The sequence below is a fragment of the Aethalodelphis obliquidens genome, unplaced genomic scaffold (assembly GCF_003676395.1).
Source record: "Aethalodelphis obliquidens isolate GAN/ISIS:26980383/991018 unplaced genomic scaffold, ASM367639v1 scaffold70, whole genome shotgun sequence".
Taxonomy (NCBI): Eukaryota; Metazoa; Chordata; class Mammalia; order Artiodactyla; family Delphinidae; genus Aethalodelphis; species Aethalodelphis obliquidens.
The window spans coordinates 9,380,500-9,404,941 of NW_020838014.1; the positions used below are offsets into that span (position 1 = coordinate 9,380,500).

The window sequence follows — 24,442 nt, forward strand, 5'->3', positions numbered from 1 at the left end:
CTTGGGGATGCAAAGATGAATAGCCTTGAGCATACAGCCTAGTGGAGGGAGACAGATAAGTACAAGGAAGTGTTGGGGGGGGGGTGCTATAGTGGGAAAGTATCATACAGAGGCAAAGGGGAAAAGGGTCAGGCAGGAAAGGGAGCATAGAGAAGGTGACACAATCCGTATTTTGAAAGATGGGGATTTGCCAGGTGGAAGGGAAAAAGGATCCCAGAGGGAAGCAGAGCCTGTTTCTTGGGGGAACAGGGAATAACATGTGACTGAAAAACAGGGCATATGTCCTGCCAGAATTGACAGGCAGGGGCAAGGACTGGTGGGTGTGTAGCAAGGATGCTGTGTTAAGTAGCTTATCTTATCCTGAGAGCAGTGGGAAGCAAAGTGAGCAGATCTGTATTAGAAAGATCACTCTGGCCGCACTGTAGAGAATGAATTGGTGGAGGCAGGACTATTTAAAGACTTGTAATAGTATCTCAGGCAGAATATGAGGAAGGCTTGAACTGGGCAATGGTGGCTGGAGATTAGGACATGGATTTGAGAAAGTTTAAGGAAGTAGAATCTGCTGCACTTGGTTGCCATTTGAGTGAAAAGAAAGGGAAGGTGGGACTTCCCTGGTGTTCAGTTGTTAAGAATCCGCCTTCCGATGCAGGGGACTCCCGGCTCCATCCCTGGTTGGGGAACTAAGATCCCACATGCTGGGGCAACTAGGCCCCTGGCGCTCTGGAGCCTGCATGCCACAACTATAGAGAAGCCTGCATGTCACAACTATAGAGAAGCCCACAGGCGGCAACAAAAGTTCCCACATGCTGCAACTAAGACCCCACACAACCATAAATAAATTAAACGAGAAAAAAAAAAAAGGGAAGGTGTCAAAAATGTTTCTTGGGTGTCTGGCTAAGAGACAGATGTAATTCACTAATTGGAGGTGTTACCTGCTATACCAGATAGGTGTGCAGAGTGCCATGGAGGGGTGCTTATCGTTCCGCCCATGGCTGGTGGGAGATGACACGTGAATCCAGAAATCATTCCGTCTGGGGATCATTTTCCTAAACAGAAGATGGGAGGAAAAGAGGAGCTGAGGATTTAGAGTTGTTCCCCTTTGTCATTTACCTATCACACCCCTGGTTCATCCCCAAGTGTCTTGCCTAAATTTCCCGGGGGAAGTCCCGGAAGCCGGGCTTCCTTCCCACCCGGCGGAAGGCTCCGAGGGGAAGCCCGCTGGGCCACTAGAGGGCGCGGAGTGGGCCGCAGAGACCCCAGAGCCGCGTTATGGCGGCGGCGAGGGTGCTTCTCCTGTCCGGACGGCCGGAGTCGGTGAGCTTCGCGCAGAGCGTGTGTGGCCTCCTGGGCGCCGGGCCGGGGCTCGGGCCGTGGCCCACGTACTGCGGCCTCAAGCGGGGAGAACTCGTCCTCTCGGACAGGCCGTTCCCAGGCGCCTCCGCCAGGCTTCCGCTCCAGGTCCGGAGACGGGGGCGCACGGGGCGGGGGCGGGGGGTGAAGGGCCGAAGGTAGGGACTGGGATCGGGTGGGGGCTGGAGGCGAGAGGCCTGGGGGCCAGTCGCCTGCCGTGGCCTCTTTCCCCATCGGGGTGTCGCCCAGTTTTTGAAAGCCACGCCTCGCTTCTGAGATATTAACCCCAGCGGCTCCCTCCCCCCAGCGACCCCCTTTCTGCCCTTTTTCGGCCCTGGATCAGCAGCCCAGGGCTCCTGGGGCCGAGCTGCCCACGAATCGAGGTGTGGATCTGGCTGTGGCGGTCGTTCTGCAGTCCAGCGATCAGACTGTCTTGCTGACCCGAAGGACACAAACTCTCAACGTTTCCCCCAACCTCTGGGTACCCCCAGGTGAGCGGTCTGAGGGCAAGGCCCTAAGTCCAGGAAAGAAATCTGCCCTTTACCCAACAGTGCTATTCCCAGTCTCAGAATGACAGAGAAGTAGGCCCAGAAATGTGGTATCAACAGGTCCCATAATCACAAGGGGCTACAACTGCATCTGTGCCCACTGGAGGAGGGGGCGGTGTAAACAGTGAGTGAGTGTCCCTGACCAGGAACACCACCATTCACCTGCTGGTCCCACTGTTGTTGCAGGTGGGCACGTGGAGCCTGATGAAGAGGTAGCCAATCCACTGACCCAACCTGCACCCCGCCCTGAAGGAGGGACCACCTTGGGTGTGGGCTGAGGGAAGGGCAAACACAGGACTTGGAGGAGTCAGGCGGTGGCCTCTCTGACCTCTTGCCCCCTCACTCCCAGCTGCTGGACGGAGGACTTCGAGAGCTTTGGGAGGAGAGTGAACTACAGCTGCCCCAGGGCCAGTTCTCTGGGGTCCCTCTGGGGTTATGGGAGGTGAGACAGGGACCTGGGAGCCCTTAACAGCTTCTAACCCACCAAAGCCCAGAGAACAGCCACACTTCCCTTGACCACATGGGACCCGATGGAGTGTGGGTGGTCTGGAGTTCCCAAGCCCACGACCCTTACCCATGTCCCTTCTCCACCACTTCTACTCTCCACTTCCTCAGCTGCATTTACAAAGCCCCAAAAAGGGACAGGAAGTTCTCATTTTTGTTTTCTTCTCTCTTAGTCTGCCTACCCTCCTAGGCTGAGCTGGGGTCTCCCCAAATACCATCACATCATTCTCTATCTACTTGTCATTTCCCAGGAGTCACAGCAGCAGCTACAGGTAGGGCTGGCAGTAGAGGAAGAAAATGCGGCTTAGGACAACCAAACAGACTGGTTCCGACTATGACTAAGGAGGGGGAGAGGGAAGGTCAGAGATAACCAAGAAATCCAGTAGCCTCTCCCCTTGTCCCTGCCCCAAGTCTCTCCACTCCACCTGTGGGTGGGCTGTGATCCAGAACAGGTCTTCTGAGAGAGGCCATGACTAAGGGATCAATATGTCTGGCTCCAGGCCCGGATCCAACCAAACCCAAGAGAGGTGAGCGCCCTTATGTGGCTGGGACCAGATGTAGCAGCTGCGGTGGCTGCCACAGAGGATGGGACAGAGACACCCAGACATCTTCCCCAGGACCTACCGCCTTCTGTCCTGTAAGTAGGAGCTTCTCCCTAACCCTCCAACACACCAACACATACACACTGAGAAGTTCAGAGGAAATTTTGTGCTGTGGGGGAGATTTAGGGAGGGAGTGGGTCAACTGATAATGAAGAGAGCACATGAGATCAAAGATATTGCCCATGATACTCCAAGGGTTCCTGTCCAACTGGTTAGCACTGAAGACCTGGGTTTCAGTCCCACTCTCTCATGGGGGCAAGTCATTTAACTCTTCTTTCTGTAAAATGAGGTTAACACCCACCCACCCCTCTCCTGTGGTGGTTGGGAGGATCAGATGACCTTATGGATACGGAAGTGGGCTAAGCCACAAGGCACAGCCCAGACAGGAGCTGTCGTTCTGCAGTGCGGTGGAACTAGAAGAGAATGGAGGAGCTCGACCTCTGGTCTTGCCCACGTCCACACTGCTGCGGACGACCCCAGCCACGGCAGATAGCAAAGAGAGGGTCAGCACTGGGACCAAGTTTGCCCTCAGGCTCTGGCTACAGCATCTGGGCAGGTAAGGATGAGGAAGGACTTAAGGACTCCACAGTGTTGGGCTGAATGGTCTAGTCTTTTTATGGGTGTGGGGGAAAGAAAGGAAGAAAGAACTGCCCTTGGAAATCCTCAGTGTGACACCCCTACCATGTGGAAGTGGAGCTCACTCGGACCCAGGGCCTGCAAGGGAAGAACAGAACGTGGCCCATCCCACCCCCCACAAACCAGGGATCTGGAAAGCAAAGTGCTTAATCCCCTCCCCAGCCCACCTCCGTGACACTCACAGAACATCCACAACCTTTATTATGGGTAAGAACTTTGCTACAACTGTGGGAATAGAAAGTAAAATTACAACATAGATCCTAGGCCCTAGAGGAGCCTGAAAAGGGAGACTGGAGAGAGCACAAGGGTGCTCCCACCTCCCAGGAAAGGTGCAGAATGAGCCAGACCTAACCACAGGGCCATGGGCCTTTAGAAGCTCAGGCTCCAGGCTGGTCAGCATAAGCATCATTGTGAACTTACTTAAATATATAAATAGAGAGACCCAGGCGATTGGCCAGGCCCTTCTCCCAAACCCCTGGGGATCAGGGCTAAGGCCTTATCTCCTCCTCAGTCACACTGGGAAGCAGGAGGCAGGGAAAGTCATCTTTGGAGTATTTTGGTTTTTCTTGTTTACACACAAAAAATATGCAACCCAAAATAGAGTTCTCTGTCCATGTGTCTGCCTATCTCAGTTACTCCAGCTGTCTGTTTGGCCAAAGAGAACGGAATGGACGTGAAGAGACAATGGATATGGGGAAGGAACACAGCCGGCTTTGGGGAATGGGAAGAGAGGGCATCTGAGGGACACGAGAAGGGCCCCTTCCCCACGAGGCTTTAGACAGTCAAGGCTGAGGATTCAGCCCTTTCCCCAACTCACATCCCATCCCATTTGCCTCCCACTGCCTAGGTTAACAGACCCAAAGGAATGGGCTGGACATCAAAGAACATTTCCAAAAACAGACCCCAAATGTCCTTTAAAAGAGGTTAAATATTAACCCTTTGGGTGCTAGCCTTGTCAGGCAGAGATAAGGCCAAAAACAGGTGTCCATGAAGATCTTTCTGGCCTTGACCAAAGCCCTTCTGATGGGTCAGAGGGGCCAGGGTTCCAGACTCCACAGCATACTTGCTCAGTGTTGCGAGGCGGTGAAGGCTCCATGATCCAGGGGACTCAGTCCAGGGAAATGATGTCTGACCGACAGCCAGTCAAAGAGGGACCTGAGGGCAGGGGTCCTCCATGCCCCTCCCTTAAGTTTCCCCCAGGGGCCACAATGCTACTGACACGGCCAGGAGGGGGTGCCGGAGTGGTGCTGCGGTGAGAGCTCCCCAACGTGGGGCCTAGCGGGCCCAGGAAGTGGGAAGGGGTTCCTCGGTACTGGAAGAAGTGGCCCAGGGCATCCTGTTCGTCTAGCGAGGTGATGACGGACGGACCATAGTGCTGGGAGGAGTCGAGAACGTGGTTTAAGATTTTATCCTGACTTCACAAACCGCCTCCCAGTCACTCATCTCAGAAATATCTTATGGGATAAGTAAACCCCTCAGGACCCCAAAGTATTCTCTGAGAAGCAGGAGAGCCTCCCTCTGACTCCTTCCCCTACTTCCCCACACCCCACCCCTCTTCCCTGCCTGGAGACAGCCCCACCAGCTTGCTAGATTCTCGGCCCTGTGGGCGTCTGAAATGTGTGGAATGTCCGGCTGGGGCAGTCATGGTGCTCAAGTGCACATGGGTTTGGGGGGGGTGGGGAGGGGTGAGCAGACAGGCACAGAACTACACTAAAAACTCTGGAGACAGAACAGTAAGTAACAGAGGACAGAGGAAGACATGGGTGAGAATCCGAAGAAATCCCAGTGGGGCCTAGGAGGGAAATAAACTGCCTGTACCGCAGTTTCCTTCCTTCATGGAGAAGCACATTAAGGTCCCCGGGGAAAATGAGAGAGTAAGGGGGCCCATCAGTGCCTAGAAAGGAGGCTTCAGCAATCTGAGATGGAGAAGGGACCACTTACCTGACTCTCAGTCTGAAGGAAAGAAAATAAATCTAAACCTGGTAGGAGAAGAAAAATTAAAATCAACCTCCTATCTGACCCCTTCACCACACACACACACCCACACGCACGCGCGCGCGCACACACACACACACACACACACACACACAATATCAAAGAAGTTCCTTGGATTGTGGCCCTTTGCAAAACAGCCAAAAAGCGCTGAAAAGGAGCAAGGGTTGTGAGCTGGTTTGGGGGAGGATATGGCAGTGCACGGCCCCACCTTGTGATCAGTGTCATACCTTGTATATCAGCCCCCAGTGGGAAGGCAGGTGGGTACTCATGTAGTGGGAGACTGGACAGGAAATCCCCGCCCAGCGTGCCCATAGCAGGGCTCCGTAGCACCGAAGATGGCTGGTGACCAGATGTCAGGACTCTGTGAGGAGACAGAAGGAATCACAGGTGTCCTCACCCAGCTCAGCCTCTCAAGTCCCCTCTCTGCCCCCGAGTTTGCCCAGTGATCAGAAAGCGTTCCTGACTTCTTCCTCTCCCTTCTGCTATAGATTCAGCCTATTTCTTCATACCCTTTGCTTCCAGGTAGAGCTGGGATAGCAGCTGAAGTGACAGGACAGTGCTTCTTCGTCGGGGGCAGGTCCTCCTCGTCTGATGAGCTTTCTATTGTCAAGTCAATAACTTCAACCTTCTTCTTATTCTCTGATGGATTGCCCTCTTGGACTGGGCTATACTGGAGGCCTGTGGTTGGTAAGAAGACTGTGTCTCAGAGAAGAGGCCATACAAGACTTAGCTCAACTGGGGGACAGGGGGTCACTCACCATCCAGCCCATACCCTGGCGGGGGGCAAACCTCAGATGCCTCCTTCTTGGGTTTCATTGGGCACCAGGATCCATCTTCCATGAACTGGATCTCATCACAATCCGAGCAGGAATTAAGAATCTCCATGAATAAACTAGGGGAGGGGAGAGATAGGAATTCATGTGGCTGGGAGATGGCTGCAACAGTAGCCAGGGAGTTCTGGGACTCACCTTCCTGAACCTCAGTTTCCTCACCTGTAAATTAGGGATGTTATCCACCCTCCTGACCTCTCTGAGTTGTTGGAATCAAATAAAGTAAGGTGCATAAAAGAGCTTTGAAAATTTTAAATGCTGAGTTTTAAAATAAATACATTCTAAGCACGTGTTCCATGTAGTACTAGGAACAAAACAGAAGGAGCAGAAATAACAGAACTCTATAAGCTACCTCAAAAAGAGGCACTGGGGGCTTCCCTGGTGGCGCAGTGGTTGAGAGTCCGCCTGCCGATGCAGGGGACACGGGTGGGTTCGTGCCCCGGTCTGGGAAGATCCCACATGCCGCGGAGTGGCTGGGCCCGTGAGCCGTGGCCGCTGAGCCTGCGTTTCCAGAGCCTGTGCTCCGCAACAGGAGAGGCCACAGCAGTGAGAGGCCCGCGTACCGCAAAAAAAAAAAAAAAAAAAAAAAAAAGAGGCACTGGGAACAAGAACCATAATGTAGGCTCTGGAAGCAGGTTAGGAGTCGCTAGATCAAAAGAACTTTATTGCTATGTTCAGTAAGAGGTCAGGTAATTGTTTGATGTAACAGTTTGATACACTGGCTCTGCCACTTACTAACACTGTAACTTTGAGCAAGATACTAGGTCTCAGCTTCCTCACCTGTAATGACCGTACCTATCTCACAGGGTTACTGGCATCTCATAGGACTCAATGAGATAAGGCATGCAAATTACTTAGTACGGTGTGTAGTGAAGTCCTCAATGTTGGAGGGAGAGATAGATAAATAGATAGGTAATATTTATATAAAAGAGACAGGTATGTTAAAAGTTGGGAGGGGAAGTAAGTTACAGATATATATTTATATATGGGGGCAGGGGCCAGTCCTAGTGGATGTCCTAGGTAAAAGGAAGCTGAATGCAGAACAGCCCTACCCATCAATGATAAGAGATTCATAGGGAGCCTTCTTATCACACACAGGACATGTCCACGTTGGCTTCTTCTCATTCATCTGTAGATAAAGGGCAGCATCGAAGCTCTGCAGGTGGGCGCAGGTGAGGGCCCGACAAGGGACAGTCAAGCGCATCTTCCCTAGCTGAGGAGAGACGAGTTCTCTGGTCAGAGTCCCCATGTCCCAGAGAGCCTCACTCTAATAGCCCTAGGAACCCTCATCTGAGTCTAGAGGTTTAACCCACCACTCCTCCCCCTTCTCTTCTCCCTTGTACCCACCGGGCACATGAGTGACACCCGGAGACTTGTAGTGGCCACCTCACTGTCCGGGTCAGCGGTCAGCTTCTCCTTGACTGAAACAAGAGTGGGGCCAGAGCCATGGGGTCAGCAAGGCTGGAGAGAAGCCCGGGAGGTGGTGAGGCCAGAAGCAGATGGCTCTGGCTGAGAGGCGGCTGGGTAGAGCGCCTTTGGGGGCCAATGGGATGTCACATGGGGGTGGTCTGGGATCTGCATTACGAAGGCTAGGTGGCGGGGAGAGATTTCCCCATCCCTGAAGATGCTTAAATACAGCTGGGTGACACTGTGGCAGAGATGACCTAGAGGGAATTGAAGCAGCACAAGAGGGTTAGTGTTGATGATACTTAAAGACACTCTCTAGTCTGGAGAACCCAAATTCCAACAGGGCTGGAGTTAAGGTCTGCGAGGTGCAAAGCAGATGTATAATTGGGAATGCAAGGGTGTCAATGCCTGAAGTGGCCCCACTTTTCAACCACAAAGATTGGTAACAGGGGTACGGCACGGGTTGGGGTTCATGTGAGAGGTGAAGTAAGTTGTCCTAAGAGGGGTATGAGTTTTAACTGTAAAGGCTCGAGGGCCAGGAAGAATTGGATACTGGTCAGAGAGAAGAGGGACGGGATGTTACTCACTCAGTGCCCGGGAATGGTCTGGGTTCCGGATGCCCTTTGCTCTGAGTTTTTGTAGAAGGGTTCCTGCAGTCAGCTGCCTCACCAGGTACACAGACAAGGAGTAATTCTACTTGGAGGTGCGGGGGGAGACAATCAGCCTCTGCTTCGTACACCACTACCACCACCACCACCAGCAGCCCCCCACCTTGTCACATGAGGGCCAGAGACAGCAAGTTAATGCAGAGAGACCCACGAAGAGAAAGATGTTTCCCCAGCCCAATGCACTGGATGATTCCCTCTCACTCCCTGCAGGCTTCTCCAGGCCCCCAGCCTCAGCCACGCTCACCCGTCCAAACTCAGACGACCAGTTGACCACGATGGTGTTGGGAACAGTGGCCGAGAGTCGAGCCAGGGGTGTGATGTTGATGGGGCGGCTGGGCCTCTTGGGCTCAGCCCCATTCTTGGTAGGGGGAAGGTAACCCTGGGGGAGGGAGGGAGGGAGGGCCTGGTTAAGACACCTTGTCTTAGGTCACTCACTGAGATGAGTGAGACGGGGGCCCATTCAGTGACAAAAAACTGGGGCACTCTCTAGGGTTGGCAGCAGGGTTCATTCCTGGGGAAAAAGGAGAACTTACTCACTGACCAGATAAATAGAAACCTGCTCACTGAGTTCTTGAAGAGGAAGAGTAGGGATACCCCACTTCTTCCAACCCTCAGCTCTAGGGTCATCACTTCTGAGAATCTTTCCTGAACCTTTGAGTTGAACTAATATCCCCCCTCTGGGTTCTGAGAGAACCCTTGTTCAGCCCTATCTTGGTACTCTCTAGATTATATTGATTCAGTCAGTAAAGTGAGCACCTACTATGTCAGGCATGTCTCTTTCATAAAAGATGTAACATTTAGGAACTAAAACAGGGAAGGGGTTACTGCCAGAAGAAGGGAAGAGCATTTACCGGCAGGGGGCACAGTTTCCCATTGACCTTGACAAAGAGGTTGGGGGGGAAGTAATCCTCTTGGGGGCAGCTGGTCTCACAGAGACAGAACCTGGTAAGAGATGAGAGAAGATGAAAGGGTGGGAGGCAGTTCCTGCAGAGAGAGGCAGGCAACCTCAGAAAATCAGTCATGGATATCTGTAGCCTTCAGCTTCCAAACAAGAATCCTAGGGCTGGGGTGGACATGGCAGAGCATGTCCTAATAGTAACCTCCTAATAGTAACCGTCATACCCTTACTTCATTCCCATCCTCAGTGGGAGCCCTGAGGGGAGGGAGAATCAACTCACCTTAGCTGCACCTGTATGGTATAATCACATTTCGCTCCTGGCAGAACCTCTCTGGAAGAGGGAGGGAGGAGAGATGTCAGTATGTGGCCCCTGAAGGGCAGGGGTGAAAAGAGACACAGAAAGTTAGATGTCCAGAGAATAGAGAAGGGAAATACAAGAGAATGAGGGACAAAGCAGGTGCAGGAGGATGGAGAGGAAGGAGGGCAGGGCAGAAGAGAAGAAAGTCAGAGAGCAGAGTCTAAGGGTAACCACCCAAGGATGAGGCAGGACGACTGAAAGAGATGTACCTGGATGTGAGAATCTGCTGCACTTGCTGGGGAGTGAGGGCAAAGGTGAAGTGCGCTTCCTCAAACCGCTGGCTAGAAGTGGATGCTGAGGACACAAAGGGGCAGTTATTCCCAAGCCCATGCACAGGCAGCCACAGAAGTTGCCCCTATTCCAGGGTGCTGATCCCACAGGACTAAAGCCTAAGAAAGGCTTGGGAAAGAGGCATGGAGTCCAGGAAGACCCAGGGATCACAAAGAGCCATACCAAGGGTGGTGGGCCGGATGAGCTCCCCGTAGATTTCATAGAAGGGCAATGGTTTCATGGTGACATCAGGGTGCACAGGCTGGGGCAGAGGGGGGTGCATGTCCACTTCACGCTTGGGACCCAGCAGGGTGCCAGGGGCCAAGAGGGCTGGGGGGATGGGAGCTAGAGGACCAGGAGAGCCCACAGGAGGGGTGCCAGGGGGCAGAGAGAGCAGAGAAAGATCGGAGGGCCCCAGGGTCTTCCGGGGAAAGCGTCGGCGGTAAAGCTCTTTGATCTTCATCTGGACGCTGGGGGCACAGCTGGACTTGAGGAGGTGCAGAGCCTTGGCCAGGAGCTCGTGCTTCCGTCCACTCTTGTTCCGGCCAGCGAAGCCGAGGAGCACCTGGAGCTCAGACACCCGGAAACTCATCACCATGTGCTGTGGAGACCAGAGAAGCGTGAGAATCCTACCTTGCACAGGGCTGTCCTGCCAAAGACACTGGGGCTGAGCTAGTAGGTGGGCAATGCACTTTCCCTCCAGCGCTAATCAGAAAGGTGCTTTGCAGCCAGTGGATTACTGCCAGACAGCGAAGCTGGCCAAACGGACATCTAGGTCGCATTTTAGCAACCCTCAGATCACCTCACCACTGCCCCCCAGGCTTGAGCAGCCCTATCTCCCTGTGCCTGGCAGTTTAACAGGTGAGGGCAGGGTGCAGACAGCATGCCACCCCAAAGCACACCTCTCAGTCCACTACAGCCTTTTCCCTCCATCCCTGCGGTGAGCCTGGACCCTCCTGTAAGCTGCTTATCTCCTCTCCTGCTCTTTCTCAGACACTCAGATCCATCCCAGCTCCTGGGAAGAGGATAGGAGACAGGGAGAAGGAGGGGGGAGAAGAGGATTCAGGCCAGACAGCCCCATAGAGAAGAAAGGGGCCAGGTGGCTGGAGGATTGTGCCCCACGGCCCACCCCTCCCAACACTTCGATCTACCTCAGCTATTTTCCCCAAGCCTCTGAAGCTTTTGTGGCGAGGGTTTTCAGGTCAGGGTTCAATGCTCATAACTCCCCCAAATCCTTTCTCAGTGTCATTTACATAACCACCTCCCCTCAGTCCTATTTCTGTGGGAGAGAAACAGGACCAAAACTTGGGGTGAGAGGTTAACAGCGAATTGTGAAATCCAGGTATCCTTCCTGTTTACCCATTTACTCCATCTGCCAGGAACTAATATCCTGCTTCTCTCCTACCCAGAGAAAATAAGTGATCCTCCCCCTCCTCCACAGGGGTGGAAGAGGGAAGAGGGAAGCTCTAAACAGAGGCCCTGGGAGGGTGAGGAGAAGGTGAGCAGCCCCTGAGCCAGGGTGCAGAATTGCATGCTCTCCTAGGCAGCTAGACCCAGTAACTAGACCTCAGGCCCTCCCAAGAAAATGGCTCCATTTCAAAAGGCAGAATAAAGCCAGGAGACAGGGGGATGAACCCCATGGTTTTTAAAGGTTCTGTGAGATGTCCTCGGATATGGTTATCCTCAAGTCTCTGGTAGTGGTAAGCTCTCTCTTTAAAGGACTCACTTCTATGAATCTCTAGGAGACCCTGCCACGGGCAGGCCTTCCTAGCCCTTCACAATTCTTCCCCTCACAGGAGACATTATGGCTTTGGGCCCCTTTTGAGGAATATGATTAAAAACTTGCTCCTCTACCTTTCTCCCCATCCTAATTTCCTCCGTCCTGCCTTTATTTCTCCACTAGCTTTGTCAAGAACTTCTCCCTTTCTATCCCATAGTTTCACTCCTCTGCCCAAAGATACCGACTCACTAAGGCAGGACCTTCTTCTCAGCCTCCAGGATGCTTCTGCCCCACCCCTCGATCTAGCCCCGCACAGCCCCGCCCCCTAGATCTCAGCCGCCTACTGGTACTTCCCAAGGCTCAGATCCCAATAGCAGCCCCAAAGCCTCTATCCTCTCAGCGCCTTTCCCCCGAGGAGCCTACCCGTAATCTGCCCCCCAGTCACATCCAACATCTGCCCCCTACTGTCGCATCTCTGGCCCTTGATCGACTCGCCCCCTTTGCCTCTACAGCAGCTTTTCCTCCTGGCCCAACTCCTACATCTGCCCCTACTACCAAATCCGACTTCTACCCCGCGTCCCCGCCCCCTGCGCCTCGGCCCCCAACTGCGGCAATTCCCCTCGGCCCCACCCCTATATCTGCCCCGCGGCCCCGCCCCCGGAGCCCCGCCGCAGCCCCTTCGTCGCCCACAGGCACTTCTCACCATCCCCGGCAGCCAGTCCCCGCCACGTCTCCGGCCCCCACCCGAGCCCTCAGCACCCAGTCTCGGTCGCTTCCCGGACTCGGCGTACAGCCGGGCTCAGTCCCGATGGGGATGGGGGAGGGGGCCGGTACCTTTAATTCGCCCAGCTCCGCCATCTTGAGACATCGCAGGCGCCCGAGCCCGAGCCCGAGCTCAGGCCCAGGGACCGGCGCACAACTCTCCACCCCGGCGCCGGCCGCAAATGCCGCCTGCTCCGCCCAGTCCGGCCCCCTACACCTCCCCTTCCCGGCCCCGCCCGCCGGGTTTTGGACCCAGCCTCAGCCCCTCCCTCCACAGCCGAACCCAGCCCCTGCACGTCTTTGGCCGGTGTGCCAGACCGGTAGACCCGGAGGGAGTGTACCGCCCGAAGGATCGCGGGGTCCCAGGGGGCATGGGAAAGGAGGTGGACCCGAAGCACCTGGGGGAGGGGGCTTTGCCACGCCGGGGTTGAGAAGGGATGAGCTTTTAGGGAGCCAAAGATACTTGGAATATGGAGAGAAAGTATCGGGAAGGGCTAAATCTCAGAGAAATGGGGGAGGGGGTAGCGAAGTTGGAGGAAATACCCTCAGCTCCTTATCTACAAGTTTAACCATCTAAATTCAAGAGTTCTACTAATTCGGGAAATGGGGGAGATCTGATCCATTTTAGAGAGGCTATGGTGTCGTGAAGAGTTCATTCTATTCTCAATTCACCCCCTCCCCCCCAATTACATTGTATCTCGTGGTCCGGCGGTAGGACTCAAACTCGGCAGCAAAAAAGTTTGGTGCGGAGAGTGGGACTTACCAGCACAGTTGCAGGGAGCGGGGAGGGGGCTCGGGAGGCTCAGAGGGTGGGCTGGAGACGCGGGGGGAGGGGGCCCGGCGCCGCTCCCGCAGTCTGCCCGGCTGGAGGTCGGTCCGGCAGCTGGACGCTGCAGCCGCAGCTCCGCCTGGGCGGGAGCTCCGCCCGGCCCAGCGCTGGGGCTGGGGCCGCCCCCCTCCTGGGTAAGCCCGCCAGGACCGCGGGAGAAGTGGGGAGGGGGCGGAGCCTGAGACGGGAGGGGCAGGGACTCAGAGCCTGGCCAGGAGGGATTAACTCCTCTAGTGAGTGGATCAGGAGAGAAGTTCTTTTATCTCCCATTCTCACTACCGCTGTGACCCTTGCAAAGTCGCGTATGCGCTTGAGGTGGAAGAATGGTGCAAATAAGATGGTGTGGAACTGGAATCTGATCGCATAAAGAGGTTCCTACTTAGAGTCTCTCTCCCTAAGGGTAAGAAAACATGGGCTGCTAAAATCCAAAGTGTACCTAAACCCTAACTTTGCCTGTGGTCCCCTACCCCCTACCTCAAATACACTGTCACCAGAGACCCCACAGCTTTGAAGTAGCTGAAAGTGAACAGAGGGGAGGTTTTCTCACCCCAAAAGGGCACCCTTCTGCCACTCTGAACTGCCTGCTCTCCTTCCTCCAAAGCTGTAGACCTTCCAGAGGCCCCATTCTCAACTAAGCTAATCACTCGCAGGCAGGTCCCTTGAAAGTACCAACGTGAGAGCAGTTTACCCAAACTAGGTACTGGGAAAATTCATAGCATTTTATACTTAGTCGGCTGGGACCTAAGTGATAATGTCATTTGTTCAATAAATATTTGAATGCTGTTCAAAGATTGTTAGGTGGTGAGGACATAAAATCCTTGCAGGAGTTCTCAGTCTAGCAGCAGCAAGATGGTTAAACCAATAATTGGCATACAAAAAGAGTGCTTTAATAAATTATATGAGTAATCCTCTCATTTAGCTTAAACCTTCAGTATAATCCTTCCCATGAGACCCCACAGCTGTAAGACTGAAGGTGCCAGCATACCAACATCCCCAGGTACCTGTTGAACTGGACCATACCCAACTACTTTGTGGATTTTGTCCCTAGGGAGGATGTCTGCCCTCTCCTGACACTCAGGTTCTTTCCTTGCTGCTCTGCTGCCAGCAATGGTGGAACCTCAAGCTCCGGTATTTGGTTCTAAATCCCAACTGCTCCCTCCAACACTTGAATCTTCATCAGGCCCTGAGCTCTTTTTTTTTTTTTTTTTTGCGGTACGCGGGCCTCTCACTGTTGTGGCCTCTCCCGTTGAAGAGCACAGGCTCCGGACGCGCAGCGCGCAGGCTCAGCGGCCATGGCTCACGGACCCAGCCGCTCCACGGCAGGTGGGATCTTCCCGGACCAGGGCATGAACCCGCGTCCCCTGCATCGGGAGGCGGACTCTCAACCACTGTGCCACCAGGGAAGCCCCCTGAGCTCATTTTTTGTTCTGTTAAGTCCTCTATATCAAAAGTTACTATGGACTAGTTTGTATCTTCTAGAATTTTCAGGGGAAGGAGAAGAGGGAAGATTAAAAAAAAAGAGAGAGATGGGGGAACTCTGTGGGAGTGATGGATATGTTCCTCATCTTGATGGTGTGATGGTTTTATGGGTGTATACATATGTCAAAATTTATCAAACTGTACCCTTTACATGCAGCTTATTGTATGTCAGTTATACCCAAATAAAGCTGTAAAAATGTAAAGAAAAAAAAATCAACCTCACCTTGATTCCTAGTGACTTCATAAAGGAGGGATCTCCTTTAATAGTTAATTTGAGTCCCCAAGAAAAAGAGGAAATTCTCTTCCAAGGAGGAGCCGCTCAGCAGTGGACCTAAAGAGGCTGCTGATAGCAAGAGCAGAAGCTCCAAGAAAAAGTTCCAAAAGCTATTCCAGGGAGATTAGAATGGACATTTCTCTGATGGGGCATAACCCATGGAGATATTTCGCAACCCATCCCCTATATCCCAATAAAAACAAATTCACAAGGAAAAAAAAAAGAGTTAATTGCAGTTATAAGTGCTAGCATCCCTACAGGATAACATAAAACTAGCAACCAGGGCACCTGAGTCTGATCCTGCCTGCAAGCTCTCTCTATCCCCAGTGCCTGGCACTTAGTAGGCCCTTTAAATATCAGTTTAATAAAGTAATGTTACCAGACAAAGGAGGGAACCTGCAAATCAGAACCAAGTTTCAGATCGAGGGCATTCAAAAACATGGTCTGAACTGCATCATGGCTCACCGAGCTTCACCTACTCTCACGCATGCACTCACATCTGAAGCCTGGAGCACGAAGGGGAAGTGAAGCAGGAGTAGTAAGTCCCTACTGAAGTCCGACTTGAAGAGACAGCCCAGGAGGAAAGAGGGGAACATTAAGACTAGAGTTACTTTGAGAAAGAAAGATTTATTTATGAAATCAAGGAAAATTTCAGGGCTTGGGGGTGTTGGGGTAACAGTTTATGGGGTTGTATAGAGGGAGATTGTTTAGGAAGACCAGGGGCTGGAGAAGGTTCCACTTCTGTGTTATCATTAACATCACTGACCATTCCCACAGCTCAGCCATCCTGGGATCAGCTTCCAGGAGCTCCAGAGGAAGCCAAGGGCCTGGCTTCCATTACCAGAGCTGTTTCCTGACTCATACTTGAACTTAGCAAAATGATCTCCCCCTCTCTGGACCCTTCTCTCAGCAGTTTCTTCATTCTTCCCACCCCACACTGCATATATAATAAGGAATGTAACAGTCCTTTTCTATTCTTTGGTAACTCTAAGGGTAGAAAGGAAAAGAGAGGTTCTGTTCCCCTTAATAGAAATGACTTGGACATTTTGATGCTCTTCTGGCAGCTGCACCCTTCTTTTTCCCCATCAATTCCTCCTCTCTTCATTCTCCCAACCTTAAAGCAGTCTTGTGCCCATCCACATAAACCCCGAAGCTGACCCTCACCTTCTTTAGGACCTAATCTACATAGCTGCTCTTTTCCTGGCCAGACCCTGGAGCGAGGCTCTGCAGCCCTCCAGTGGCCCCCTGTCTTCCACGACGGCCCCTCCCCACTATTCTCTCAGCCCAGTCAGTCTCCACTGCCAAACCGCTGCTGCCTGACCCAGCATAACCCAGCGGGGGGGTGGGGGGCTGCGAGAAGGAACTGGGAGGGATCAGTGCGGCGGCCACCAAACAGCAATTCCAGATTTTGGAAGAACTCAGTTGCCTCACTCTCACCTAGCAATCTGGCTGGTGAAGAGGCAGGAAGGGGAGGAGACCCAGGGGAAGTGGACCAGAGAGATACACTTTTTCAGTCTGAGAACAGAACTGGGGGCAAGAAGCCAAAGCTGAGTATCCTTTCTTCCCTCTTCCAGGAATCAGACTTTTCATCCCTCTTTGCACCTGGGGCAAAGAACACTGACTACATAAGACCATGCACCTCAAATCTAGACACATGGTTTAACACGATAGAATTTTTTTTTTTTTTTTTTTGCGGTACGCGGGCCTCTCACTGTTGCGGCCTCTCCCGTTGCGGAGCACAGGCTCCAGACGCGCAGGCTCAGCGGCCATGGCTCAAGGGGCCCAGCCGCTCCGTGGCATGTGGGATCTTCCCGGACCGGAGCACGAATCCACGTCCCCTGCATCGGCAGGCAGACTCTCAACCACTACGCCACCAGGGAAGCCCGATAGAATATTTTAGATCGTACATCTTGAAGAAAATCTAGGTCTCTCCATCTATCCTTCTTAAAAAAGATAGTGGACTGAGGAGTCCCAAGGTAGAGAAAAAAGATTAGAGGTGTGTCAGTCAGTAAGAAGCAGATTTGAGAAAGAGAAAGGAAGAATGTCAATCTCCATTTTTACAGAGGGCTGTTTTTCAAACTGTGAGAATGCTGTTTTTCAAACTGGGTCTTGACCCATTAGTGGATGTGTTGTAACCAATATTTTTTGATGGAATATAGAACAGAATAGAAATAGTAAGGGTAAATATTATTTCAGGTATGTACACACAGGATATAAAATGTATTTACTATGGATCATAATCAAAGTTTGAAAGCAGCTAACTTATGGGGCCATTTGTGATCAAAAAGGAATGAAAAAGATTCCTTCCCCCATGCCCCTTTAGGCAGAAAAAACGACACCCAACATCACCCTGCCTCCTGCTTTATTCTCCACAGAGCTGGCTTCCATCCACACCACCTCTGATCTCATCCACGCTGAGTCCAGGGTTCAGGTTCTCAGGTCTGGGGTCCATAACGTCAGGTGAAGCCCCACCCACACACCCGTAGTGGCCAACCCACCACACACCACAGCCTGTTGGAGGCTCTGGCAACCAGGGATGCTCTATTCCCTGAAAGAAGAAATTCAAGGATGAAATGCACACACTTCTATACCCTCAGTCTCCTCCCACCCATGCCAAGATGCTAAAGATGATCCTCATCTATCTGGACTGGAGAAGATGGCTGCCTGCAGAGGGGCAGGGAGAAGGATGGAGGATGACTACACTTTGAATGAATGGTGTGGGAGTGAAGGAGAGATTCTGGAATCTGTAGAGTCCCACACTAGGAAACAACTGTGCACCACTATCCCACCATCACTCATCTTTCACTGGCATCTCTCTACCCCAGACCTTAGGAGAGTCATTCAACTCCTCTTTTCTGTCTCCATCTCATAAGTCAGACCCCTTCAGTCTACCTGCTCACTGATTCCTGACTCCACCCAGTGATTCCCCATATCATGTCTTCTCAATTGACCTCACCTCAAACGCTCTATGCCCCACAGGACTCCCTAGTGTCAGCTACCACATGGGGCAAAAGGAGACTCCAATTTCTATCCTTAAGCTTCCTTTCATCCCAAGTTCCTTCCCTCATCACCCTCAGACCACAACTCACAACAGAGAGATCCCATATTCTTCAGGGCACAGGATGCCTCACTCCTCCTGGATGCTGAGGATTCGCAGTAGGATACTGTACACATCCTGTTCCATGTAGCCCTGTAGGCAGCATGAAAGAAACAAAAGGAGATGAAGAAAAGGAAATGAGAGAGACAGGAAAGGGAGAGTTTCTATGGTAGAGTAGGATGCTACTTACTAACTACGTGCCCTCACTTATACTACTAACTCCTCAATAGCTGTTTCCTAATCTTCACAAGGAAGATAATCTTTTTAGAACTGCTGTGAAGGTTACAACTGTGACTATGGAGCAGAGCACCGGGTACACAATAAGTGTTCGATTCTTTGTAGTTATTATTATTCCTAATAAAGGAACGAGCCACCCACCTCTTCTTCCTTGGCGAGGGGTAAGCTGGCTCAGGAGGACGCTGAGAAGTGGCGCAGGGGACAGGAAAAAGCCTTACAGTCAATCAGGGAATCGAAAAGGAGGGGCAAACACCTCTCCCCCTCACATTCATGCATAACTTCTCTCAATCTGCCTAATGATATCCAGAAACCTGGTACTGGGACATCTAAAGTCCAGCTTCCTGAGAGACGAGTCTGTGCAGGTAAGAGAAGGGATGCCAAATGCAATGCCCCCTGGCCAGCTCTCTGCCTCTACCTGCCCCCAGGCTCACCTGAGCGGCATTCAGCAGATGATTTCTATAGGTGGAGATGATCTCTTCATGGTTCTTCTGGGAATCCTGGGAGTGAGCATCAATGGGAGGTCATGTGCCCAGCCTCTCACACTCACCCTCATTCCCCAAGCATGAGGAACAATGAAGTGAAGTGCTCAGCTGTGCCAGGTAGGCTCCCTTGGCCCATCACTGGCTCAGCCTAGACCACTGCCTAGCCAGGCCTCTGGAATCCCCAGAATCTCTCCCACAGGTACATCACTTCCACTGTGCACCCTCTTCTCTAGCAGTGTCCATTCCTCCGAGAGCCAGACATACCTGCAGCTGTCGGGCAAGGTGAGCATTTTCTCCCCGAACTACTAGAATCTCCTCTGAAAGCTGCTCCAGCTTCTTCAACAATTCCTTGATCTGAGGTCAAAGGAAAGAAAAGGAACCAATGAGGCCCTGGTCATTTCCCACCCCAACACCACCCAAAGTCAAGGTGAGTTTCCTTTTATTGGGTAGTTAATATCTGCCAGATGCTTTTACACACATTGTCCCACTTAATACTCAAAACAGCTCTTCTTCTGTTCTGAGAAGAACAATCCTTCTCTGAGGGAAGTATTATTATTCACATTTTGTAGATAAGGTGCCTGAGTTAAGTAATTTGTCAAAGTCATACAGCTAATAAGTGATGAAATCATAATTTGAACCAAGATCTCTTTGAATTCATGGGACACACTCTTAACTCTGTACTGGATCCTGACCTACTTTGGCCTACTGACCACTGAGGGAAATGGAGATGAGTTTCTGTGGTTTGTGAGACTGAGGTACAAATGCAGTTAATGATAACCAGCAGTAATAGGAATAGTGGTAGTAGGAATAATAAAACTAGCTAACTTCTACTGAGTACCAGCCATTTACCAAAAATTGGCCTATTTTAAATATAATGTCTTATTTAATGTAATCCTCACAACTCTGTTATTATCCGCATTTTATAGATGAGAAAACTGAGGCTTAGATAACTCACCCAAGATCAATCAGTTTTGGTTTTTTTGTGTGGTTTTTTTTTGGCCACACCGTGCAGCTTGTGGGATCTTAGTTCCCCGACCAGGGATCAAACCCAGGCCACCTGCAGTGGAAGCCAGGAGTCCTAACCACTGGACCGCCAGGGAATTCCCAATCAGTTCGTTTTGAAATTGAAATTCCAATGCAGACAACCTCAGTTCGGAGCCCACTACACTATTCTTTTTGCTCATTTGTCTACTTTTATCTTCCCCTTCAACACCAACAGAAAATTCCTTTCTTTAATTAGCCCCACCCCACACTGATTCCTATTCTGTATAACATTCCTTCTATTTTTATGTCCTTTATAGTCTGTAAAATATATATTCCCTATGTTTTTTAATCCTTCTAAATTTGATCATGTACACAAACTTTGATAAGTCTGAATTCACTCACTGCACAGGTAGTTCTACAATTACTAAATTCATTTGTAAATTGATGTTTTTGAATTTGTAAAACATGTCTGTTGGAAGCCTGTAGACTTATATTCACCTTTGGAGCAATCATTAGGAAACTCGGGTATCTAACACAATGGTTTTCAAACTTTTGTTTTTCTCTGCATTGGCACCCTCTTTGCCAATGGAAATCTTTTGTAGAGCCCACTCTGACTGAAGTGGGAGGGGAGAAAGGGACTACAGTCTAGTCTACTTCTCTTAACCAGTCAGCAACCCCTAGCCCAGGCACCTCCTCAGAACCCTAGCAAAACCACAGCGACTCACCACAGCATCCGCTGTCTTCGCAGGCTAATACATTACCTAAGTCAAAATGCCGATTAAACCATAGTACCCCAATGGTGGTAGCCCTGACCACACTGCTTCTGAACCCTGCGTCCCAAATTCTAATACCTAAGCCCCCTTCTCTCTTGTATTTATAACTTACCTCACCTCCAATCTCAATCCCAGACCCCCTCAGACCCAGGAGAACATAGTGCGGTCCTTGCAAATGACTGGTGTTCTGTTTGGGGTATTAATCGGACGAACCAAAGATAGATTCCGGTCAGCCAATCCTAAACACACAGAAACCTGCCCTGATGCTCCCTTCGGCTGCCTGGTCTGCTCACCTTGGCCTCCTTGTCCCGGCCAGCCCCGATGAGTTGCTCCACCTTCTCTTTCAGCAGCTCCGCCGTTTTCTCCAACTGCTCGGACCGCCCGCGCAGCTCGCTGGCCTGGCGCTCCTGCCCCGCCGCACGCGCGGCCAGGTCCCCGCTCCTGCGCCGCTCCTCGGCCACCGCCTCCCGCAGCCGTCCCATCTCCCTGCAGGCCGTATTATACTTTTCCAGCAGGGCCTTTAGCTCCCGGCCCCAAGCCCGGGCCTGGGCCACCAGTGAGCCCCGAGTTTGCTCGTGCTGCCGCAGACCGGCCGCCTCCCGGGCCTTCAGCTCAGCCACTTCCTCCGTGGCTTGGTAGAGCAGCTGCTTCAGCTTCCTGATCTCCTGGCTCTTCCCGCTCATCGTGGCCTGAACCGCCCGCAGCTCTTCCTCCAGCTTCCCCAGGTCTTGCTCCAGAGCTTCAACTTGGGGGGACGCTGAGGCCTCTGAGGAGGCGCCCGGTTCCCCACATCGGGCAGGGAAGCCCCGCAGCTGCTGGTTTTCCTCTTCTAGCCGAGCCAGCACCTGCTGGGCCTCGCGGTGCCTGGCCACCAGGGCACTGACGCAGGCCTGCAGCTCCTCCAGGCGATCGGCCGCTGGGCACCGTGCACTCCCCCTGCCCACCAAGTCTGGGGGCAGGCAGTCCCACAGTCCCCGGAGGCCTCTGCTCTGGGAGGCCAGGCGCTTCCGCAACTTCTCGGTGGCCTCCTTCTCCAGGGCCAGCTCATCTGTCAGCAGCCCCATGCTCCACTGCAACTGCTGTAGCTGGACCTGCACCTCTGGCTTGGGCACGCACTCCCGCTGTAGCTGGACCTGCACCTCTGGCTTGGGCATGCACTCCCGTTGTAGCCGCTGGCTCAGGGACGGCAGCTCCCCCTGCAACCACTGCCGCTCCTGGCCCAGCTCCCCCAACTCCTGCAGCAAGTTACTGTCGCTCAGCCTCAGTGCTGGCACCTCCTTCTCCAGCTGTCCCTCCGCCAGGCCGCCTCCTGGCATCTGTTCCCCTCCAGGCATCCCTAGAGGCTCTCCCCAGGCCCCAGGAGTCCCTTCCTCCTTCCCTTCACCCTCTTTGGTGATGGCCCCTGGGCCTGCCTTTGGGGATCCCTCTCTGGGCTCCTGGGCAGGGGCCTCAGGTTTCATCTGTAATCCTGCTTTTGCCCGATCCAGCCTCACCAGCACCTGCTCCAACCTGGCCTCCATCTTCTCCCAGGCTGCTGCTGCAGCCTCAGCCCGGGACGTCCCCACAGCTCCCTCCAGGTCTGGTCTTGACAAAGCCCCCCGGGCTGCATCCTTTTCTCGCCACACCGCAGCCAGTTCCTCCCTCAGCTGTAGCAGGAGCTGGTTCATGGCTGCTGTGTGCAGTGGTTCAGCCACTGTGCCTGTTGGTTCAGCCCCTGGGGCCTGGGGCCTCGGCTTCTGGCCAGCATGCAGTTGGTCAGTGTGATCAGGGCCAAGGGCCTGCCCACCATTGGCGGTCGGTTGCTGTCCTGTGGATCTCCCAATGGTCTCAGACCTTGGGCTGTGGGGTGGCTCCTGTTCTGGTTGGGACCTTCCATGGGCGTCATACTGGATCACCCCTCCAGCTGAATCCTCAGCCTTCTTGGAAGCTAATACTGGCTTTGCTGCAGCTGCGGCTGCTGACTGTTGCTGCTTCTTTAGCTCTTGTATGCACTTAGCCAGCAGGTCGAGGGTACAACCCTGCTCCATGCCATCTCCTCCAGGCCGGAGACTAGAGCGCAGGTCTCCCGGAGTTCCGGGCTCTTGTGATAGGAGGAGCCCCAGCTCCCGAACCTGTTCTTGAATCTGGCTCTCCAGGCCCAGATAAGCTGCAGATTGAGCCTTACGCTCTTCCGTATTTCGCAGCAGCTCCTGCTCCAACTGGGAAACTTTCCTCTGCTCCTCTTCGTACTTCCACTTCCACTCCTCTGAACAGGGATCTTCATCCTCTTCTTCCTCCTGCTCCTCCTCAGGCTCTGCTCTCCATGGGCTCTTAGGTGGAGAACCCACCTGAGGCTCAGATGGGGAGGCCTATGGAGAAAAAGGAGCAGTGAAGTAAACCCAGGCAGCTAGCCCAAGAGGGCCTTTCTTCTCTTAGATTGTCTCGATGCCCCGGTGATCACTGCCTGGGAGATATCCCAGCAGGAAAGCCTGGGGTGGGTCAGAAGCGAAAGGAGAAGGCACTTAGGGTCTTACCTGGGATGCAAGATCTGGGTGTTGAACTAACTCCTGACCTGTATGAAAAGACATGGGGAAAATGAGAGAGGAGACAGGGCCCACGTGCTTCTAGCCCACACTCTGCCTTCAGACTTTCTCTGAAAGGAGTGGCCCCTCAGTGTTAATCCTTTACCACACATGTCGAATAGGGAAAGCCACCCCTATCTGATGGATCCCTAGCTGTCCAGCAACCTTCATTGCCTATCTCAGAGATATGCCAGCTCATTCATTTCATTCACTCACTTATTTATTGGACACTGTGCCAGGCACTGTTATAGGCACCAGGACCTCAATGGTGAGCAAAACAGAGATGGCCTGTCATCTGAGGGGGTTACAGTCTAGTAGGGGAGAGAGAGAGATTGACCACCAAATCACATAAATAGATGTACAATTGCAACTCGTAAATGCTAGCAATAGTACTAGCCAGAGTTGCCTTCAGTGAGAGACAAGGCTGCTTTGAAGAATTTTGTGACTGTGCTTTTGGGAATTTGGAGTCATCTCATAGCAGCAGCAGTAAATAAGTAAACTCTCAACTAAAGTGACAATTATTATTGCCATGGAAACAAATGGGATTCTAAGACGCTTCTCTGATTCTAAGGCTATCGAGGAGCATCTTGAAGTTACAAAAGGGTATTGGCTTTACCTCCCCGCCCCTGCCGGTTCAGGGCCTGCCGCAGCAGCCTCCACAGCATCTTGTCTTGTGTGCGTACAGCATAATGCAAAGCATCATGCCCCGTGCTGTCCACCGCCCCTGCATCTGCTCCATAGCTCAGGAGCAGTTCAGCCACCTCAGTGCTGCCTTTTTCACAGGCCAGGATCAGAGCCGATCTATGGGTTGGGACAAATCTGAGCATAAGCTTTTCTCATGGAACCCAGGAGTCCTGGTTTCAAAAAATCCACTCACAAGGTCAGCTCTCACTCAGTGTGGTCAGGAGAACCACAGACCAACACCAGCCAGTGACAAAGCATGAGGCCAGACCAGAACTTTTCAAATGTCATTCCTTGGAGCTGTAGCATCAGAAAGCAGGGGGCCAATTGGAAGGGCTCCACTTCCATCTGCTTTATATATTGAGGTTCTACATAAATTCTTTACTGGGGAAAAAGTATTCCATTGCTTAGAAGATAGTTCGAAAACCAGTAAAATAAACTAGTGGATCCAGAGGTATTGATTCTACTTCCAGAGTCACCTATGCTAGGAAGATGGC

At 52.5% G+C, this 24,442-nt stretch overlaps 3 protein-coding genes across 15 annotated transcripts in view; 1 reads left to right on the top strand and 2 right to left on the bottom strand.

The window, feature by feature from the left end:
• On the top strand, positions 1-6,269 carry NUDT17 (nudix hydrolase 17). 9 transcript variants are annotated; one of them, XM_027090984.1, is made up of 8 exons: positions 1-1,458; positions 1,658-1,841; positions 2,085-2,110; positions 2,248-2,340; positions 2,576-2,674; positions 2,903-3,039; positions 3,408-3,560; positions 6,124-6,232. In XM_027090984.1, exons 1-8 carry the CDS (start codon positions 1,270-1,272, stop codon positions 6,170-6,172), a joined length of 930 nt encoding a protein of 309 aa, XP_026946785.1. In that variant the 5' UTR covers positions 1-1,269; the 3' UTR covers positions 6,173-6,232. The 9 variants fall into 9 exon arrangements, with proteins under 9 accessions (XP_026946785.1, XP_026946786.1, XP_026946787.1 ...); XM_027090985.1 differs by having other exon boundaries at positions 1,694-1,841; XM_027090986.1 differs by having other exon boundaries at positions 1,697-1,841.
• Positions 3,824-14,582, bottom strand: PIAS3 (protein inhibitor of activated STAT 3). Of its 2 annotated transcripts, none has more exons than XM_027090979.1 (14): positions 13,312-14,582; positions 10,250-10,667; positions 10,006-10,090; positions 9,719-9,769; positions 9,392-9,482; positions 8,785-8,919; positions 8,460-8,565; positions 7,813-7,886; positions 7,518-7,678; positions 6,394-6,527; positions 6,145-6,313; positions 5,863-5,996; positions 5,582-5,619; positions 3,824-5,015 (listed from the first exon to the last, which is right to left on the bottom strand). In XM_027090979.1, exons 2-14 carry the CDS (start codon positions 10,662-10,664, stop codon positions 4,749-4,751), a joined length of 1,860 nt encoding a protein of 619 aa, XP_026946780.1. In that variant the 5' UTR covers positions 10,665-10,667; positions 13,312-14,582; the 3' UTR covers positions 3,824-4,748. The 2 variants fall into 2 exon arrangements, with proteins under 2 accessions (XP_026946780.1, XP_026946778.1); XM_027090977.1 differs by lacking the exon at positions 13,312-14,582 and adding an exon at positions 12,621-13,273.
• Positions 10,554-24,442, bottom strand: part of ANKRD35 (ankyrin repeat domain 35) — a 22,590-nt gene continuing 8,701 nt past the window's right edge. For 3 of the 4 annotated variants that reach the window (XM_027090973.1, XM_027090975.1, XM_027090976.1), the window contains 7 exons: positions 23,881-24,065; positions 23,217-23,254; positions 20,997-23,051; positions 19,211-19,300; positions 18,896-18,961; positions 18,220-18,320; positions 17,476-17,678 (listed from right to left, as the gene is read on the bottom strand). In XM_027090973.1, the coding sequence (XP_026946774.1) occupies positions 18,258-18,320; positions 18,896-18,961; positions 19,211-19,300; positions 20,997-23,051; positions 23,217-23,254; positions 23,881-24,065 (2,497 nt within the window). In that variant the 3' untranslated portion in view covers positions 17,476-17,678; positions 18,220-18,257. Of the gene's footprint in view, positions 10,668-17,475; positions 17,679-18,219; positions 18,321-18,895; positions 18,962-19,210; positions 19,301-20,996; positions 23,052-23,216; positions 23,255-23,880; positions 24,066-24,442 lie in introns of those variants that run through there. The other variant, XM_027090974.1, reaches the window with a different exon arrangement.